A 20,512-nucleotide genomic window follows, 5' to 3' on the forward strand; every position below is an offset into this window, starting at 1 on the left:
GTCCACAACACGTCTATTTCAGCTTGCCACCATCCCTGCTTTTTGTTGTTTTTGTGCTGGGAAGTATGCGTGTTGGGAGTGACCAAATGTGGAGATTTACTGAGGGACCGGATAAGGGCAGTAAGAAATCTGGCCTTGCATCCAAAGGTGATAAGGCGGTAATAAATTGTGGGCCTTGCATCCAATTAACGGGGTCTTGCATCGGCAATGGGACTAGATGAAGGTGATAACGAACTGGGCCTTACATCAAGGGACATAGCGATTAATCACCTCTTTGGAATTCAAGTTTTAAACCTATATAAGAGACCCTTCCCCCCTATAAGGGTGGCAGTAGCTGCGGACCCTACTCTTGGGCTCTGTCTCAGCTGCTGTCCAAGAGCAATAAATTGTTTGCTCAACCTCTCTGCCTTTCATCTTTCTTTCCCGCGGCCGGTCACAGAAGTTGGGGCAAAACAGTGCCCATTTACTGTACAGTTATGTACCTTTTTCCTTCTTTTGTGTAGGCTGATATTCCAAACAGATTTGAAATGAAACTTCACAGGAATAACATATTTGAAGAATCCTACCGGAGAATCATGTCTGTGAAGAGACCAGATGTCCTGAAAGCTCGACTGTGGATTGAATTCGAATCAGAAAAGGGTCTTGACTACGGGGGCGTGGCCAGAGAATGGTTCTTTCTGCTGTCCAAGGAAATGTTCAACCCCTACTACGGCCTCTTTGAGTACTCAGCAACGTGAGTGTGCCAGGCGCTCTGTGATGTACCCCCTTCCCCCACCAAGGGGGGCTTAGTGATTTCAAGCTTAATGAAGGGTTCAGTCATTTGAGACAAACTAACAGAGCTGATTTTAGACCCTAAGCCCCACCCCTTGTAAGTCTAGAAGTTTCTGACCCTATGTGGTTGAAGTGATGTACTCTGTGGTGCTTAAGTTGAAAATGAGCTAGGTGCTTACAAGAGGTAGCGTCCATGTGTGATGTTAATGCAGGAGAATTTGTCAGTGTCAGACTTCAGGAAGTCATCCTCGTCTTGAGCAAGAGTAGTTTCAGGTTCTTCAACTCAGGGCCAGTGATAAAGACAGGACCCACCGTGCTTCAGAACCCAAAGGAGCATGCCTGAGTCCTGCAAAGCTCAAACCCGTTCCCTTTGCATTTGGGCTTCATCATTGCCAGGCATGGAACCTGAGGCATATTCAGCTGTTTCTCAGAAATCGAACACTGGCCACCTATGCGGCCACCATTCATCCTCTGGCCTATGAACCCTCCGAAGGCTTAGGCTGGCCCTCAGATCCCTGTAGAAGAGTGTTGATCTTGTTGCTACACAACCCTGTGCTCTAAGAGCAGACAGGCCCCACACACACACACACACATCTTCCACCTGCTATCAGTGTCCTTGGGGCACTGGGAAAGCAGCCTCAGCACATCCTTCTTGGTGGTTCTAACTAAGAATCGCCCAGTTTGCTACTGAGTCCCATGGGAAAGCCCGCTGGGAAAACTGATAAAACCATGGGGGTGGGGGGCGTGGGGTGGGGAGTAGGCAGGGTAGCAAGGAAAGATGCCCAGTCACCCACATTCATAAAGATGCCCCCAGAGAAATCTGTCTGTGGGGCCCTACTTGAAAACCACTGAGCTTCATGACTTTGAGACCAACGGGAGGATTAGGTCCACGTCAGCATCTGGAGACTTGCGTTATGGACCCAGCCACACCTGTCCCCTGGCCCTTTCCAGACGGGGTAATGGTTGGGCCCAGGAGAAATCTTCATCCTCAAAGCAAAAGCTGCTTAAAAGAATTAACCCTCCAGCTCACAGAGATAGCCCCAAGGACTTACACCAGTGGGGGCCAGGCTCTGCCCCCTCCACATGAGGTGGGGTCAAATACCTCACATAAGATATTTGAAGGAACCATGTGATATAGACATGTCTGTCGATCAAAAATAGTCCAGTATTAGCAGCTTCTGATCGTTGAAGCTACAGAGGGCATAGATGGTGGCCGGTCATCAAAAGGGGGACCTACGTGGTGAGTCCTGCCCCCAGGCTCTCCTCTCCCAAAGGTGCAGTGCATCGCAGGTGCACAGAGCTAGGTGACAGGCAGCAAGGCTAAGCTCACATTCTTGCATTTCTTATTTAAAAATTGATGGGGCTTTTTTTTTTTCACTCTCTTGCAGAGACAACTACACGCTTCAGATCAATCCCAATTCAGGCTTGTGCAATGAGGACCACCTGTCCTATTTCACATTCATCGGAAGAGTCGCTGGTCTGGCAGTATTTCACGGGAAGCTTCTCGATGGTAAGTTATCGAAGTGATGAACAGGGCTAGTTCTGTGTGTGGCTTCTGGTGAGGTGCCCACACTTCATCGCAGACCTGACTCAGAGCATCGCGGTTTCTCGTTAATTCAGTCTATTGTTTTCATGTTTTACCCACCACGGAGGCACTTTTTCCTGGTGCCATCTTAATTTGAGCACTAAAGACATAGTGTCTACACAGTTTAAAACAGTTTTATTTTTTTTTAAAAAAATAGTGTGAAGCACAGAACATTCTGTATTTGTGCCTTTTCTGTGTTTCCCAGACTATTCTTTAGCGGCAGCTAGATTTGGTGACAGATGGAAAAGCTAATTGGAAAGTTAATTGAAATGATCTAAATCTATCCATTATCCTGCCATTGTCTCATTTGTGCTCACATTATACTTTTTTAAAAATGTGAAGAGACTGAAAATAATTTCAGATTAACATTCCAACTCCTCTAAGACCGTGACCCTGGGATCACAGCTGGGCCAGTGGCACCAAATACCCTCATTCTTACTGAGAGCACGTGACACGTGGATAAATTTCTAGGTGTGTTAAGGTAGAAGTCAAACCTCCTTCCGGGGGTTTTATCTCTCACCTTAAAATACCAACTTCTGCTAGATCTGGACATTTTAAAAATATAGTTGACCTTTCAACAATGCAAATGTTGGGGGAACCACCCACCCCACACAAACAGTTGAAAACCCACATATAACTCTTGATTCCCGCAAAGCTTCACTGCTACATAGCCTCCTGTTGATGAGAAGAAGCCTCGCTGAAGACACAGTCAGTTAACATGTTTTAGTTCTTTAAAAGATTTATTTGTTTATGTATACAGGAGCTGGGGTATTGGCCAGAGGTGTGGGGGCTGAGGATTCATCAGAGATAGAGTGAGGAGCAGAACAGGAGGAAACACTGAAATACACTGTTGAGGGGAGCAGTGGGCAAAGCAGGAGAGGTCTGCAGCTCCATGTGGGTCCGCTCCCTGGCCGGGGATCGAACTCGTGCTGCAGTGGCTGCCAATAGCTTTAGGTACGGAGACTTATAATCCCTTGCATCACCAGGAAGACCCTTACCATATGTTTCATATGTAAAAATGTATCATATATTGTTGTCTTCTGATAGAACAAACTAGAGAAAACAGTAAGGAAAATCAAAATAAAGGTACAGTGTTGCTGCAGACACATGTGTTTGTGAGGATGTGTAAGTGGGTTTGGACAGTTCAAGCCCTGTTGTTCAAAGGTCAGCAACAACTGCCCTGAAGATACAGGAGTCATCTGTGAGGGAAGAGAACCAGAAATATCTTTGAAGAATCTTGGGGCGAGATGGTTGAGGATGGAAGATTTGAGGCTGGCATTACAATTACTGTAGAGATTTCTGGGGGCATTTTGTTCACCACATTTATGGAACCTCAGTGGGTCTGATAAATATTTGATGTGCTCTTTTCCTTTAATGTATTTTTACTGGTATTTGCTAGCTCTAATTTCAATATTTTATTTCTGCCAGGGCAGTAAACACTTATTTCTAACTGGGAGGACACTCCACCCCCGTCTTTGTCTAGTGTGGCTATATATTAATTCACCACATTGGGGTCATGTCAGGGCTTACTTTGGCCTGTTCGGAGTTACTTCAGCCTCCCTAGAGGATCAGTTCATTTTCCTTCAGCCCCTGTGCTGGCCCTCTGCTCGAACCGCCCTCCTCCCCCACTCACCTGCCTGTTTATGCTGTGAAGTCCTGCCTGGCCTGGAAGCGCATATCACTCCCAGGAAGTCTTTCGTCCCCTTCCTGCACGGGTGTCTTTGAGTGTCACTGCCATTCTAACTAACCCCCCAACCAAGGAAAAACACACACCCTCGTCTTCTTACTCTGCACAGGCATCACAGGGGAGGCCGATGCTCTGTCTGGGTCTCTGTTCACCCTGAAGACAGGTTCAGCTTTTAGGTAGAAAACAGAGAAAAAATATGCCGTGGCTTTTCCAGCGACCCAGTATTTTGTTTCCGATGCGCAGCCATCTCAACACTTGAAACCCATTGCTTTTCGCCATATTGTAGGTTTCTTCATTAGACCGTTTTACAAGATGATGTTGGGGAAGCAAATAACGCTGAATGACATGGAGTCCGTGGTGAGTAACACCTGCGCGGGCATCTCGGCCATCGTGAGGCACCCAGGTGGTAGTCACAGCGACGGTGACGGGGGGGGGGGGTTACATTCAGCCAACAGATGCTAGCAGGTGCTCCTGGCATCTCTTGCTGAATGTAATATCTCAGGGAGTTCATCGGGCCCCTGACTTCTCTAAGAAGCTGTTGTCATATTACACCAGGGGCGTCCGGAGGCCACATGACCACTGGTTTCCCATCAAAAACTGCTGATACCAGCTGGTCAGAGAGTCACCTGCCATCCTCACTTTCTGACCTTGAAAAACCTGTCAGATACAGGTCACAAAGTTAATAAAGGGGAGAGTGGTTGCAGTCACCTAGACGTGAAGGTGCTGTGGCCTCTGATACAGGAAAGGAAGAAACTCCTTCGGGAATGGCCATGGGGAGAAGTCCCCAGAAGGCAGGGGGTGCTCAGCTTGCACTTTACAGGCAGGCCCTGGGCTGTAACTACGAAAATTGACACTTTCTGATGAGTTTGTATGGGACGAAGGCTTCATTTTAACGTCTGTGTCATTTTACAGGACAGTGAATATTACAACTCTTTGAAATGGATCTTAGAAAACGACCCTACTGAGCTGGACCTAATGTTCTGCATCGATGAAGAAAACTTCGGGCAGGTATGTGTGGGTCGCGGCAGCCCTGCTTCCACTGGCCTTTGCTCGCTCACAGGCTGGAACACGATTTGGCTGGCACGTCAGAAACAAGCACCTGGAGCTTTAGATGTTAATTATCAGCAAATCAGCGCTCCCTGTCAGGCTGGGGACCCTAGGCCCCACCCCACTCTCCGCTTCTTCAAAAGCACAGCAATTCTAAAGTCTCTGGGCTGCCACCCAGTGCCTGCCTCAAATCTAAAGTAAATCTGAATGTGAGTGATGTTTCTGCCTTGGTTTTAAGACTTTTTAAGTGCTTCAAAAACAAGTGTGGTTGTTTGCTTAGTGAGGCACATGCAAGGCTATGAGTGAGTGACGTTTTTTAAGGGACTTTGGGTTTTCTTCTCTACTTTCCAGTGTGGCCATCGTGAGGAAACATCTTGGGGGGGTTCAGCAAGCTTGGGTGTTCTAGCATCTCTTCTTGCTTTGCAACGGCACTTGTCATTAGTCTGGATTCTTCATACAGGTCAAGTTCAAAGATAGCAGTTATTGCTTGAAATTTCCGCCACCTTAAAGTCTTCCCAGATGTGTTTGTTAAATCCACCCTTTGGATCCTTTGTCCCCAGTATAATGATGCTTCTTAGGAGATCTGATCAGGGATCACCCCGCCTGGTACCTGCCCTGCCATTAAAGCTCTGGCCCCACCTCCCAGATCAGACCTAACAGCCTTGATGTGAGTGAGCTTGCGAACCCCATTGAAAGGGTCGCCCTAGAGAAAATGAGATTGAGTTTTTTCCTCATTGGAGATTTTCAAGTCAAGAAGATGCATACATGGCTTTGGTTGTGCCACGGTACCATGCTTTATTCAGGTGAAGCTTGGAGGTCAGAACCCTGGCCTCCTGATTTCAGAGTCCTGGGGAGAAGCAGCAGAAGCCACTCCATAGAGGCCTCAGTGAGAACTGGACAAATGCTGTTAAACACAAAAATGACCCCAGAGAGATCAGCATAGCTTTGTATTTATGTTGGAGCCAGGAAGCGCCTCTAGTGTGGGTCCTGGGTAGGTGGGCTGGACCAGATTGGCCCTCAGCTGGCTGGGTGAAGATGCAGATCTGTCTCCCATGCTGGTTTCTCGGCTGCCGCTGGAGCAGCCTCCCTGGCTCTCAGGCTGCTCCCTTTCCTGCCTGTCCTCTGATGCCCTCACATTATGCTCTGTATGTCATGTCTCAAAAAGCAAACTTGAACTTGGAATTTTCCTGTTCAGACACACATTCTCCACTGACCGTCTTGTAACCTTCAGTGAAAATTCAGACCTTTTTAACCTGGTGTGTGAGCTGTGACCTTATCATTTGACACCCCCATATTCTTACCTCACAGCCTAATTGCACCTCACATGGTTCCAGGACACCCCCAACCCTTGCGGTTGGTGCCACCTGGATCAAACAGGGCAGATGAGAAGGGTGCTCATCTCGTTTTATATATATATATATATATATATATATATATATGCACGAGCTGGGGTACAGGCCAGAGGTGAGGGATGGGAGTGAGGATACAGGCAGATGTACTGATATACTGATGGGAGGTGTCCCCAGAGACAGAGTGGGGAACAGAACAGGCAGATGGACTGAAATCCACTGCTGAGGGGAGCAGCGGGTGGGTCAGAAGTCTACCGCACCAAGTGTGTCACTCCCTGGCCGGGGATTAGACTTGTGCTATGGTGGCTGCAGATATATTCACAGTGTTGTGCTGTTCTAACCCCTTGTGAAGGCCACTAGGGAGGCCCCCTCACGTCGTTTTTTAAAATGCTGATAATTTTGTAAGTGATAGAAACTACTAGTATAAAAAAATCAAAATACATTGAGTTACATTACTTCTTTATAAACTAGATCTATGGAAAGGTCTTACAGGTCAGTTCTAAAAGGGGGACACGTGGCTGACCCTGGAACCCTGTCTTCCTTTCATTTTTACTCAAGGAAGGAGTTGAAAAATAAAGAGCCAGGAGGGCTTCAAACCACTTGAGTATCAAAGGCATCAAAAGGCCTCTGTAGGTGTCACACTAGGGAAAACCACATGACTCAAGAAGTCAGCAGTGCGAGTGCAGCCGTGAGCTGGGCGCCCCCGAGTTACATGTTTCCACTTAAAAGATGCAAACGACGCAAGATGTTTGGGTGTGCAAGTCGACTTCCAATAAAGACACCGATGATCAGTATAAATCGTGTCAATTATGCATTCGGAACACTGCTCAAACCTCCTTTCTTGCTGTGGATTTTTCTGCCTTTTGGATTGAATCAGGTAGACTTGGGAATAATCAAAACAGACCCATGATGAGTAAGGTAATGATTAGGTGGCTTATTTATTAAACTACTGCCTTCCCTTTTTAGAGTGCTAACCCGATTAACAGGGATCTCATGTGTCCATTTTGCATTCTGGGAAGAAATTCAAATTGAATTAAGCAGCCGCGGGTTGATCTCTTCTCCATAGCCAGCGCCTCACCATACCTGCTGATGTGGACCCCCGAATGTCCCTCAAACCTGTCTGTTGCACCACCAACCCCCAAGTCTGGCTACTGTTTTCTCTCTCAGACTCGGACTCCTACGTAGTCTCTTTATTCCCACCGTGGCCTCCCATAGTGGCACAGTGGCCTGTTCTAAATGCACAAAGCTTGATGTCATTCTTCTGCCCAAAAAAACTCAGACTTTACAGTCCCCTTGGGAAGACCCAGAGTCTTCATTTGTCCCGTGGGGTCGTGTGGCCTCTTCCCACCTATCCAGCTCCAGCCGTGATTTGCATCGCAGAGTGGCCCTCACGCTTGTGGGAACAGGTCCCACCAGACTGCTTGCTGCTTGTGCATACCAGCTCCATCCTCCTCGGGACCTTGGTTCCTGCTGTTCTTGTGTTGGGAGCACTTCTTGCACCCTCAGGCTAGTCACCCCTGCTCCAGGAGCCCCCAGGCAGGCCATATACTTGAGGGGCGTCTCTCCTGTCTGCTGGGGTGCATTTCTTGGTGTGACTGTGCTCTAGCATCTGCATGTCCCACTGGCTCCATCTGGGCGGTGGTGGCGTGGGGGCTGCCTTTCCCTCCCCGCTGTGTACTCTCCACTTGGCACAGTGTCTGGAACAGGCCGGTCACTCAAAATAGAGTTGTTGGACCCAAACTGTGGGCCTCCAGAAGATGCCTCTGCAAGCCTCTCGCCTCTTTCCACCTCTGCAGCACTGCTGACTGCATTGCAGTTTATTCTCGCCCAGGTCTCCCTCCAGCAAAAGGTAGAAGTCGTTTCTTGAATGGGTGAAGCTACTACAGAGTGGAAGTATGGACGCAGCCTGGTGCCCTCTGTGCTATGAGCCATTTACTTGCTCTCCACAATTAGAAATCTCAGGCCATGGAATGGGGGGGCAGCTGTCACTTCGTGTCATGACACTGCGGCTGCTGCCATTATTTTGTGATTTGTTCTCTGGTTGGTGCGAATCTGGAGCTGCTGATTTCTGGGGCCCACTGTGACTGTTTCGAGGGAACAGATTGCAGTAGTTGTATGACCCCATAGGCCCGGAGACAGAATCGGCTGCACCCCTGTGCCCTCATGTGCGTGCACATGCCCGCTCGCCACCACCACCGGGAAGAGACCCCCTTGTGGAGCACAGCTAGCTGAAATTCTTAATTACAGGTTCACAGCAGCAGCATGTGCCACGGGGTATCTGAAATGAGAACGTGTGCAAAACATGGAGAAGAGCGCCCGCTCTAGAGGCCTTGGCCAGGCAGGTGGGCAGGCCGAGAAGTTTATCTGTGGGGAGTGGAATGTTCCCCATAAAAGAGCCAGAGCTTTGCGGCAAATGAACTTGGACTTGACCCACCCCCTCTTCACTGCTGAGCCTCACTCCTGTGGAAATGGAGGGACAGACAGCTTGCTGGAGCCTGACACTCGGCAAGAGCTTAGAAAGTGAATCTCAGTAGCAGCCTCACCATCCCCCAAAATGGTGTCTGTGAAGAGCCCCAGAAGGACAGAGCCCACACCCCTGAAAGCCTGGCCCGAAGGCCAGCAACGCCCCAGGGCTCAGGGGCCAGGCTTAGCTTCCTCCCCTGCCTGCCCTTCCGGCTCCTCCTGTGCTCCAGGCCCCTGAGGGCTTGACCCTCACTTAGCACAGTAGCATGCCCCTTTCTTTCAAAAACAACTTTTAAATTTGTCCTGATTATAAAAGATTAATCTTTGTCACAAAAGTACAAGCAGTGCCATAAAAATCATCCACAGGCCCTGTCACTGGGAAAGAAGCATCACACCCTCTTATGTGTTAGAGAATTCTTCTTGGTCACACACACGTACCTGGCTTTCCTTTTGCAGACATGGGAATGTACAGTGCATGTGGTTCTGCTACATGGTGACCTTCCCATGTCCACAATACAGATGTGTGCAGGTTCCATGGCTGCACAGAATTCCCCTGCAGCCACCGTTGTTTTGAGACCTCTTGTAGGCCTTTAGGCTATTCCAGTATTTCACTCTATAAATGGTATAGTGAATACAATCTTAGAATATATAGTTTATACTCTTTTTTAAAAAAAAAAAAAAAGGTTTATTTATGCCTACAAGAACTAGCCAACCAACTTGTTCCCTTGGTATAAATTCTAAAAGTGGAATTATTATGAAAAGGAATATACACACGAAAATGTTGTTGCCTGGTGCCAAATTATCACCCGAAAAGGCTGAACCAATTAGACTCCCATCAGCAGTGTAGATAAAACCATTGCTCTCTAGCTCTTTCGTCTCTGTTTGCCACCTTGGACGCATTCATGGTTTTGTTTGTCTCCCTTCCCCTTCTCACCCTCTCTCATCTGTAGTTCACTCTCTCAGTCAATAATAACTCTCTGGAAATTGCATCTCTCTGAAAATAAAACCCCTTTTACTGTAGCTGAACCGTGCTAAATGCATTCTCAATACCAAGAATGGGGTTGAATTTATTAACATGCTGTTGGTGAGAGTCTGATAGAGGATTCCATTACGATCGAGAGTAGCAAAACACTTTGAGGAAGAATAAGTCGAGGGGAAGCCACCACGAGCCTATTAAAAGCACAAAGGCATACAACTGTCCACCAACCTCCCAGTAACTAGGGAGGAACTGAAATGTTTCAGTAGGAAAAACACCCCACCCTGCCTGCTGAGCAAAACGGCCTCACATGCCCAGAGAATGGCATGGCCTGTATAGAGGACTGTGGAGCCGATAACCCCCAAACGGGGCTGAGATGGAAAGACAGAAACAGAAATGGGGAGATGGAGCGCCGGGAAGGACTGGGGGAAACAAAGGCCAGTACCCAAGACAGTGAAGAGTTGACTTGACAGTGTGAGAACAGTTCAGTCACGTGGTGGGAAAAGCAGGTTCTTTCCCAAATAAAGCAGAGGGTAAAAAGAGAAAAATGTTAGGAGGACTAGAGCGAGGATGGCCGTGGCGAGTGGAAAGGCCGTCTCAGGCCAGAGAAGCAGCGGCCAAGCGCTTGAACAGAGAAGGGGCCAGGAGAAAGATGGGTGGGGATGGGGTGGGGGTGTAGGGCACAGAGGCGCTGTCTGTCTAGGGGGGTGGGGGGTGGCAGGGTAGAGAGAGGGCCCAGAGCAGACTTCAGCCTGGACCCTTGAGAGAGATGCAACCCGGGAACTTGTTCTGGAAGCCCTTCTCCCTGAGGTCTCCCTGACTGGGGATGGAGAAAAAGAGAGAATCCCAGCAAGAGACCCAGGTGATTATTATCTCTGGGTAGCGGGTCTAGGTGGTTTTTTTCCATTTCAACATTTCTAGAGATTTTACTTGTAAAGTAGTGAGGCTTCTCTGTCCCTTGCCTTCTGCCAGCTCTTGCTTTAAGGCATGATGAGACCTACTCTGGTGTCTCTCTCTGCCCCAGGCCCCGCAGAGGAGGCTGTTGAGAACAGGCTGCAGGAAGGGCCTCACAGTGGCGACGGCGCTCCGAGGTCTGGCTGCTTAAACAGCTTTTTTTTTTTCTTAACTCTCCCATTTGCCTCCTTTTTTATGATCCTAAAATCTAATTTTCAGAAAACAAGTAAAATGCATTAGAATCTGGAGCTCTATGGTCTCTATGGTGCCCTGTTCTTTAGTGGTTGCTATTCAGCATAATTAATTCCTTGATAAATGCATAGCAGATAAAAAAAAACTATTACTCTTCTCCATGTGGCTAATAGATGAAGAATGATTACAACTCATAAATAACCATTAAATAATTTGCCTTCAGTGATAGCATCTTTAAATGTGGAACATCTGAACCACTTTACAGGCTTGTTAGACGTTCTCTAGTACACAGAGCCCCTGTGCCGGGAGAGATTTCTGAACACATTGAGAAGGAGACATTACTACTCAGTACTGAGAGCAGAATAACTTCGCGATGATGATCGTTATTTTATCTTTGTAATTACAGACTTATCAAGTGGATCTGAAGCCCAATGGATCAGAAATCATGGTCACCAATGAAAACAAAAGAGAATATATTGAGTATGTTTGCACTCATTTACGCTCTGACTCCACGGGACAGTAGATTGACAGGTCCCTGTCGTGGACACTTTGGCAAGGATGCGAGCTCCTTTCTGGCCAATAGGAAGGCGACTTCAGGGATGAGCACTGTGACTTTTGTACGACTTTGCCTAGCTGCCCTGGGGAGGAGCAGTGTCAGGAGGAGAGGGAGGAGGTCTGTGTTACCGGGTAAAATGGCCAACTGTCTGTGGCCAGCTAGCTTAAAACTGAGTCACTCCACCGGCTGCCAGTGTTAGCGAACCCTGGGGTGAAATTCAGCACAACCACCAATGAGATCATTCATCTCTCTCCTGACCTTTCTGTCAAGAAAATAGCTGAAACGAAGTGGGGAACTCTGATGGCATCCCAGGGTGGTTCACATGGGTGGAAGACCTTTCTCTGGGGCCTGGCACATTTTCTTGTCTGATAGTGTGCGGCTCCAATGTGCATTCTGGGCCAAGCGTGACAGGCCTCGCCAGCCCGGGTGCCAGGTGAGGCAAAGGGGCTTCTCTCTGGCTCTCCATTAGACTGTGCCCCTTGTCAGAAACCAGTGCTCCATTCCGCTCATAGGGCCCCTCCTCTCTGCTCACCTTCACTGGTCAGAGGCCTTGGGATTAGTGGGCCAGGGTCTCGGCCTACCCCTGTGATCAGCCAAGGAGCATCTACTGCCCTCCCTCATAAGGAACAAGGGAGGTGTTGGGGTCTCCACTTCGAGACCCTCGAAAACCTGGACTGTTATTACAGAGCAGATGACCCTCTCCCCTTGGGAAGTACAGGCTTTAGTACACGTTTAGAGCCACCCCAGGCCAGGGGGTCAGGGCCGAAAGACTGAAGACCTGTGTGATATGTGTTGGGTGTCACTCTTTGCAGTAAATTCTTCCAGATAGCAGATTCGTGGGGTGGGGTCAGGCAATTTCAGCCACTCTGATAAAAGGGTGGTTGGACTCTCAGCTGCTCCCGAGCGGGTTTTCCCCATGCACACAGCAGCCTCACAGAGCTGACAGCTGCGCAAAGCTCAGCAAAGGCTGATGGGGTGAGCCACACAGCCTGGTCCTCAAGGCCCGTTGCCATGGCACCACATCTGGGTGAGGCCTCTGTGATGAGCAACTTGTGCATCTCAAGGCAAAAAGCCTTACATGGAATCGAAGTGAATTCTCTGGCAGTCAGATCTACTGGTGCACTGAGTGTTACCACAGGAAAAATGGTCTCTGTGGGGCTGTTATGTAAAGAGGACTTAGCATTTCTCCTCCAGTTTTTGGTATGAAAGTATTAGTGTAGGCATTTTGCTGATAGATACGTCAGTGTTGAGAGTCTGTATTCAAGAATGAGATGTCAGGTGACAACATGTACTGGGTACTCCTTTAAAAATGTACTTACCTGTTCATACAGGTATGGGGGGCTGCCCTCTGGCCTTTTCTCTTTTCTCCAGTAGTCACCTTTACACCCTAACTTTGATCCAGTAAACATGACTGGAAGGAGAAGAGGGGACGAAAGCAGTTCGTCTTTTGAAATCCTCTGGGATTTTAGGTTTTGCACATGTTCTTGAAAGAACTGATGACGAAGCGCAGTGGTGAGACACAGTCGCAGCTGTGAGCTCAGAAGTGAGCCCTGGTACAATGAGATGGTCACATACGGGTCCTCTCTCCCACAGCCTGGTCATCCAGTGGCGATTCGTGAACAGGGTCCAGAAGCAGATGAACGCCTTCCTGGAGGTGGGTGAGCCCCCGGGACTCAGCCCGCACCCACCGGCCCAGGGCGCGGGGTCAGCTTCCCCTTGGGTGGTGGTGGAGGTGCTCACACTCGCGGAACAGTACCCCAACAGTGGCTGTGGCTGCTCTTCGGTCCTCTGTTTTGGTTTTGCTCAGCGTTCTTTAGCTTTGCTGCTCTTATGTTTGTAAAGAGAACTCTTTACAGACTTAGCCCAGAAGTGCAAACCCCCTCCCACTCCCTCCGGAGCCCAAATCACTGCCCCGTGGTTTCTGGGGGGGGAACCCAGGGAACAGCCGGAAGAGGAAGTGCTGGGGGAAAGGCCCTGGGGGGTGAACAGCCTGAAAGACGGCTCCCAGCCCGCAGCAGCACCTGCCCTCTGCACGCTGACTATTGTTTTTATTCCCTCCCCTTCATGCCCGCCCTCCTCACAGACGTCACTCTGCACAGGTCCACGTCAGACCCATATTTGTAACCTGGGTTTTCTCAGATACTAAGGCCCCTCGTGCTGGCACTGTTAAGGGAAAAGCAGACACTTCCCAATCCTAGCGTGTCACGTCACTGACACACCCAGGCCCGAGTGGAGGATGCTGAGACCTCGTCATTTTAAAAAATGCTTTACCTGGACCAAAAGTGAAGTTGTTTGTTAAGTCTTGATGCTTGTTAGTTAAGGCAAACACAGGAGCAGACCCAAGGTAGCAGCATAACACACCACTGAACCAGCGAGGGTTCTTGTTCAGCTGCGCACACCCAACTCTTCCCCCAGGGCCCAACGCTCAGCTTAGCCAAAAAAATGCGCACACCCAGGCCAGAAAGCGTGAGTTAGCAGGAGGCAGTGGGCCGCAGGTTTCATTATTTAAGCAAGAAACCCCAGGCAGCAGAGTCCCGCCCCGCACGGTGATGCACACGCCCCGCACCCGCCACGTGCCAGGCAGTGGCATGGAGCCCCCGGGGTCCCTCTGTAGTTCGGGGTGACCCACAAGCCGGAGCTGGCTCCGTCCTCCTGGCCCCTTCTGTCGCCACCTCACTGCCTACTGCCACACTTCAGCTGTTTGCCACATCCCTCGCTTCAGCCAGGTCCCCTTGCGGGCCTGTGGCCTGTGGCCTGAACGTATGCCACGTGGCCACACACAGGCACACGGAGTGTGTGTCCTGATGGGCTTTTGGAATTCGCCTGCCGAGGCCAGCCCATATCTTCATAGGGCTTCAGCAGTTTCCTGAACCTTCTAGATCCTACTGCTTCTCAAAAGCTCTATCTTGTCTGCTTCTGCTTTTATTAGAACTGCAGTTCTGGGTACAGCCATGGATACATCTTCAGTAACAAAAGGATTTTTCCCAGCTAACCAAACCACATTTCCTCCCCCTCCCCACCCCCACAAAATGCATTCCTTTTAAGGAAAAGACATAGAGGGTGATTGTTTTCTCCTTTCTTTCAGGGATTCACAGAACTGCTGCCTATTGATTTGATTAAAATCTTCGATGAAAATGAACTGGAGGTTCGTACTGCACACAGCGTCTCTAAAGGAGATTTTCTTGAGGCATCTCTTACAGAAATGCTCTTTGAATACTCTCCACTCCCCAGTGTTATAGGGCTCTAAGGGACTCATCTGCACGCTCATGTTGGGGGGTGAAGGGCAGCTGTCCCATATAGCCCCCCCAGCCCAGGAGAGGCCCAGCAGAGGCCGGCTGAGCTGGGCAGCGGGAGGCCTGGCACTCTGGCTGAGGAGCTGTCCATGGCCCCCGGGACAGCCAGCTCCGAGGCAGGCTGGCCAAGGGCCTGTGCTCCTTCCTGCCCCTCCGTGGCCTCCAGTGGGGTCTTGGCCAGGAGGTGAGTTGTGAGCAGCTATTAGGGCCTGTGGACCTCATGTGACTTAGTTGAGTGAGGAAAATATCAAGAACAACAAGGTTCTAGCCAGAAGTAGCTTAAATATTAGATTGTTTCAGCTCCTTTTTGTGGACACAGGCAAGAACTAGCTATTAGAAAACAAAGGAATCACCCATCACTGTGTTGAGAGAAGCGAGGAGAGAAAGAAGCTGTGGCTGGGACTCTATGTCCCACTTGTCCAGCCACATCCAGTGACATGTGCGCCATAGCTCAGCTGTCCCTTTTGTCTTAACGCAGAAACGTGGTGGTAGATGATGGCACAGAAATCATACCGTGGGGGGTGGAGGGAGCTGGGCAGGGGGACCTCAGTGACGGCACAGGCCCACCGCCCCCCGCAGCCTTCCCTGTTAGTGGGGTGCGCCTGCAGGCCGCCTGGGGCTGGCTGGGCAAGGCACAGAGCCTGGCGGGGGAGGCCGGCTGCCATCGTCGGAGCTGACGTGGGAGATAAGTCCTCATGTTGTAAGGCGCTGATGCTTTCGTGGGTGGGAGATATTTTCCTATATGGAGACAAACGACCTCCCAGAGGGGAAGAGCTGAGTCACGAGCAGATGGAAGTGAAGCGTAAGAAAACCTGGAAGCACTGTGCTGAGATCAGAGAGGTGGGAAGGAGGGAGATAAGTTCTCATTTCCAGCGTGAGAGGCCGTGGCCTCTGCGTGCGTTCTCATAGGTCCGCACGTCACCTGCGCCATCTCCGAGGCCTGGGGCCGGTGGAATTCAGAGCACGACTCCTCTCCCTCTGCTTCTGTGAGCTGCCGGCTCACCTGCTTTGCACAGGAAAAGCTGCCGCAAGGGGAAGAGACCGCTTCTCCACGGGTGCGGGCGTCCTCGCTCCTGCGCCCGTTTACCTGGCCCCTCTCCTCCCTAGTTGCTGATGTGTGGCCTTGGGGACGTGGACGTGAATGACTGGAGGCAGCATTCTATTTACAAGAACGGCTACTGCCCGAACCACCCTGTCATCCAGTGGTTCTGGAAGGTAAGGCGGCCTGTGCGGCCCAGCCCGGCCCCTCCTCCTGACTCTGGCCTGGGCTGCCTTCCTCCATCTTCCTCCAGAACAGTTCCTGGAAATTGTCTGTGAGCACTTGGGTCCTGGGGGGCGAGAGGAGGTGCGTGGGCAGCCGCCTTGTGTCCTCTGACTCTAGCAGACAGCTCCCTGGACGGAGCAGCTGACCCTTAGCGAAGCACTGCCCTTCCTTGGCCCCCAGATGAAAACCGCTGTTGTTGCAGGGTCCCATTAAGTAGCACAACTGAAAAGTAGGTAACTGCACCCGGTATCGGTTCTTCAGGATGTAAATAAACTTCTCAGGGCTGACGCATGCTGGAGGCCAGCTTTTCCAAAATGCCAGTTTGGCTACAAAATAGCATTTCCCCACTTTTTTAGTGAATCCCAACACACATCTTGATTTTCATATCACGCGGTCTGTGATGACAAATGAAACTTTGGTTTGCTGTCTGCGGGCAGCATCCTCGTCCTACTCCAGGTAAAAGAGACAGGAAAGAAGAGGGAGCAGGCCCGAGGCTAAGCAGAAAGCTAGGGAAAGCTACAGGGAGAAAACTGTTTCGTGCAGAAATAAGCCCTGTAAATTATCGCCCATGTCTGAGGGTCCGTTTCTAACACTATTTCAAGCGTCCGCTGATGTGTAGAAATGAAAAGAAAAAAGACTTTAAATCCGAATCCGGTCTCATTCGGCTTTTTTTTTTTACTCTTTAAGTAAAACTGATTCAATTGTCAGTCCAATTATTTTAGGGGACCACCCGCGGTTGCCTCCCCTCCCTCCTCTCTCCTCCCTTCTCTCTTATAAGATATTCTCTTCAGAAAACTGTCTGCCATCCGAAATCCCCCCACCTCACCGGCTCCCTCTTGTCTGACGCTTCTCAAACACTGATGGTGATTGTGGGCCTGGGGGCTGCATGCCTCACGGGCAGAAACGAAGCTCAGTGCCATCACAGAGCTTGCTCTTGATGTCATTTCTTTTCACCTGCTGGCAGAAGCGGGAGACTGCTCGCTGAACGAGAGAGGCCAGCATTGTGGCCGGCCGGGCCTTTACCTGGGAGGCCGGGAGGCCTGTGCTCTGAGTGACCGCCCGCCTCTCTTCTAGGCTGTGCTGCTGATGGACGCCGAGAAGCGAATCCGACTCCTGCAGTTTGTCACGGGGACGTCCCGCGTACCTATGAACGGATTTGCCGAGCTCTACGGTGAGCGGGGCGCGGTGCAGGTCTTCCTCCTCCTGCGACACTCGGAGGGCCTCGCGCTGGCCCTGGGACGCAGTCCATGCCCACCTCCGCCCACAGCAGCCCCAGCAGGAGGGGCGGCCTGTGCTTGTCCCCGGCTGCCTGGAGCCTTACCTTTGGGGAGGGGGTCAGGGGGGTGATGGGGAGGTGGGATTGCTTTGTACAGAAACCAGAGGTTGGTCTTTTTCTTGCTTTTTTGGTTGTGCATAAATAATCGGTTTCTGTCGAATCATCTACTTGGTTCTAACCAAACGGTTTAAAGGACTCCTCACTGACAGGAGGTAGAATTCTTCAGTATTTACTATAGACCTCAAAATTGCCTTTTCTGCGGCATATTGAGGCTCACAATTCACCTTTTTGCCCCCCAGAATCATTATAAACATAAACATCCAGGGGTCGGCTGAGAGGCCGCAGCTGTCTGCCTTCCCTGTTGGGTCTGTGAAAGTGGGGCCCACCCCATCCTGAAGGTGCTGTCCCCACCTCAGGTCCCCCAACACCAAATGTTAACTGCCAAAGGGGGGGGGTCAAAGGGAGCGTCTCTGCAACTCTGGACCCAAACGCCTTCTGCTCTGAGCTCACACCTTTGCGGGGCCTAGGGCCTCACACACTGACCGTGTCTGTCCTTCTCTGTCCAGGTTCCAATGGTCCTCAGCTGTTTACAATAGAGCAATGGGGGAGTCCTGAAAAACTGCCCAGAGCTCACACATGGTGAGTCACAAAATCCCAGTCATCAACAAGCAGCATTTTAAACACTTCGCCGCATGTAACCCTGGGCTGGGCTCGCTAGGCAGCAACGTTCCGGCCGTGGCGCTGGCTATGTGCGTGTCAGGACACAGAGGGAAGATAAGCTGTGTAGTGATGCTGCTAAGCCCCAGTCCAAGACCTGAGCGGGCCTGTGCACCGCGGGGAATGCCCCCCTGCAAGCCCTGTCTTCCCTGAGGATTCCAGGAAGTTCTGCTGCCTGTTTGCCATACACAGATGCAACAGCTCCCCACCTTGAAATACTGGGTTTTCACTCATTGGTTGTTGAGAATTCGGGATAAAGTTCCCCATAGAAAACTTGTTTTTAAAAGCTTTCCGTAGCTGTTAGCAGTCCCTAAGTGTCTCTGCTTTGGTGCCAGCGTGATGGTGGAGAGGGTCAGAGGTCACACAGGGGGCATTGCCCAGGGGACGTAGAATGTGGTCATCTTCAGGAGGCCTCCTGGACCGGACGGGGTGAGGGGCAGGGTGTCTGTTGCCTCTGAAGAGTCCTGTAAGTCCCACACAGAGGTGGACGCAGGCACCAGGGCTTCACAGGGCCCTATCAGCTGTGGCTAGTCCAGGCCCTGGGCCCTCAGGAAGGCTCCCACCTCAGCTGTTCTCCCAGGCTCTGTGGGAAGCCAGGGCAGCAGGCCTCTGACAGTGGTGAGCCCCCTGCCTGCCTTTCTTATGATGCCTGAGTTGGCCACACTGAGCAGCCTGGTGTGGCTCACCTCCTTCACCTCCACATGCCAACTTAGAGAATTGTCTTAACCGTGTGTGCTTGGAGGGTGGTGGTGAGAAATACTGTCTGCAAAAGATTTTTTGCTTCTGTTTAATTTATATCAGTTTGGATAACTGGCTGAAATGGATATGGCTGTCCCCCCTGGAAAGCCAGTGACACTGGCCACTGCCGGCCATCCCTGCCTCTACGAGAAGGTGGTTTTGGTTGTTTGGAGCTTTTATTCCTTACAAGACTGAAGTCGTGTAGTTTTCTGGATTATAATCGTCTCCATTTGAAAGGCAGCTAGCCCCAGAACTGTGGGTTCTCTCAGCACTTGCTAGATCTAGTCTTCGGGGGGCCCACTAAATTAGGGGCCCAGCTGCCTCTGTGGTCAGGAACCACCTAGAAAGCTTAAATAAAAATCCTGATGCCATGGTCCCACCCTCTGGAGGTTTGGACTTTGTTGGTCCACTGTGTGGCCTGGGCACTGCGGCTTCTCCAAGCTTCCCATGGCTGGCCAGGGTTCAAGTCACTGCTCTTTCCTAGGCAGGGTGAAGGTCTGCCCAGGGGAGGAAGAGACCATCACAGTGAGGGCCCCCCACTAACTCCCCCCTGGTGGAGGGCAGTGGCAGTGCCGGTGACACAGCCCTGCCAGTGTGGGATGAGCCTGGCTCTGCTCCAGAAAAATTGTTCTGTAATGGAGAAGGCAGATCTTTGTCAGCACAACAGCTCCACAAACACACATGGCCTTGGATATGTTAAATTTGTCCATGTCTTACGAAGATATCAAATACACAATCTTCAAACAAAAACCCTGGCGTACCCGAAGAGCTAGGATTCAGTGAGCTAGTAGAAAGTAATTCATAAATTAGATAAATTAGGCTGATGGGCCTGGAGCTTATGTTTTATTAAATTGTCATTAGTCTTGACAGTGTATGTGGCCATCTTCGTGACAGACACAGGTCAGCAGTCCACCCTACAGGCTTCCCTCTGTGACCCGCTGCTTGCACCCGTGTGGGTGCCCACTGTGTGCCTGGCGCTGTGTCTGGACCCCTCAGCCCCTGCGAGCACTCTCAGTATTTCCCAAAGAGTAGGCAGGGGCAGAGAACAAGGCGGAGGTCCAGGGTCACCAGCAGGCCTGACACAGCCAGAACTTGACGTTGGTCCTGTACAAATGGGCTCATGGCTCCCAGCAGCCTTCATGAGTCTGGAGGCCTCACCATCACCACGTGACTGGAAACCCCCCAGCCAGCTTCCTGATACTCAGGGGCTGGTGACAAATGCCGCTTCCACTCTGAATGCCAGTTCCTGCCTGAGCAGATTAAGGTGACATAGGGCTGGGGTTCTGGAGCTGCGGGTTTGGCTCCAGCCTGCTGTGCTCCTGGGGTGAGGCCTCAGGCTGGCTGACCCCCTCTGCACTGGGGGGGCTCAGGGCCTGCTGGAGAACACGTGAGCACATCAGAAATAGGCACAGCCTTGCTTCTCTGGTGACACCTATGGCGAGCTGTTGGTACTAGAAGGATTTGAGCTCCACTGTCTCTCATCTCCCGTTCAGGTGGCCTTCTGGGCAGGCTTCTAACTGGGTGTCACAGACAATTAGTAACCTTCCCTCTCCCCCCAGGCCAGAAGCCTAGCAAACAAAGGCAGCCTCAGGGCTGGAGTGAGCTTCAGCATCTGGGCCTCCCTTGTGGCCTAAGGGTTAAGTC

General features: G+C 50.8%; 1 protein-coding gene across 4 annotated transcripts in view; it reads left to right on the top strand.

Annotated features, from left to right (window-relative positions):
- Positions 1-20,512, top strand: part of NEDD4L (neural precursor cell expressed, developmentally down-regulated 4-like, E3 ubiquitin protein ligase) — a 295,709-nt gene that overhangs the window by 270,306 nt on the left and 4,891 nt on the right. For all 4 annotated transcript variants that reach the window (XM_012725849.1, XM_012725846.1, XM_012725847.1 and 1 more), the window contains 10 exons: positions 504-733; positions 2,160-2,281; positions 4,330-4,400; positions 4,956-5,051; positions 11,431-11,504; positions 13,174-13,234; positions 14,666-14,725; positions 15,981-16,088; positions 17,212-17,308; positions 17,980-18,052. In XM_012725849.1, the coding sequence (XP_012581303.1) occupies positions 504-733; positions 2,160-2,281; positions 4,330-4,400; positions 4,956-5,051; positions 11,431-11,504; positions 13,174-13,234; positions 14,666-14,725; positions 15,981-16,088; positions 17,212-17,308; positions 17,980-18,052 (992 nt within the window). The remainder of the gene's footprint in view (positions 1-503; positions 734-2,159; positions 2,282-4,329; positions 4,401-4,955; positions 5,052-11,430; positions 11,505-13,173; positions 13,235-14,665; positions 14,726-15,980; positions 16,089-17,211; positions 17,309-17,979; positions 18,053-20,512) is intronic.

Source organism: Condylura cristata, unplaced genomic scaffold (genome assembly GCF_000260355.1).
Source record: "Condylura cristata isolate star-nosed mole 26May11 unplaced genomic scaffold, ConCri1.0 scaffold00016, whole genome shotgun sequence".
NCBI classification, from domain to species: domain Eukaryota; kingdom Metazoa; phylum Chordata; class Mammalia; order Eulipotyphla; family Talpidae; genus Condylura; species Condylura cristata.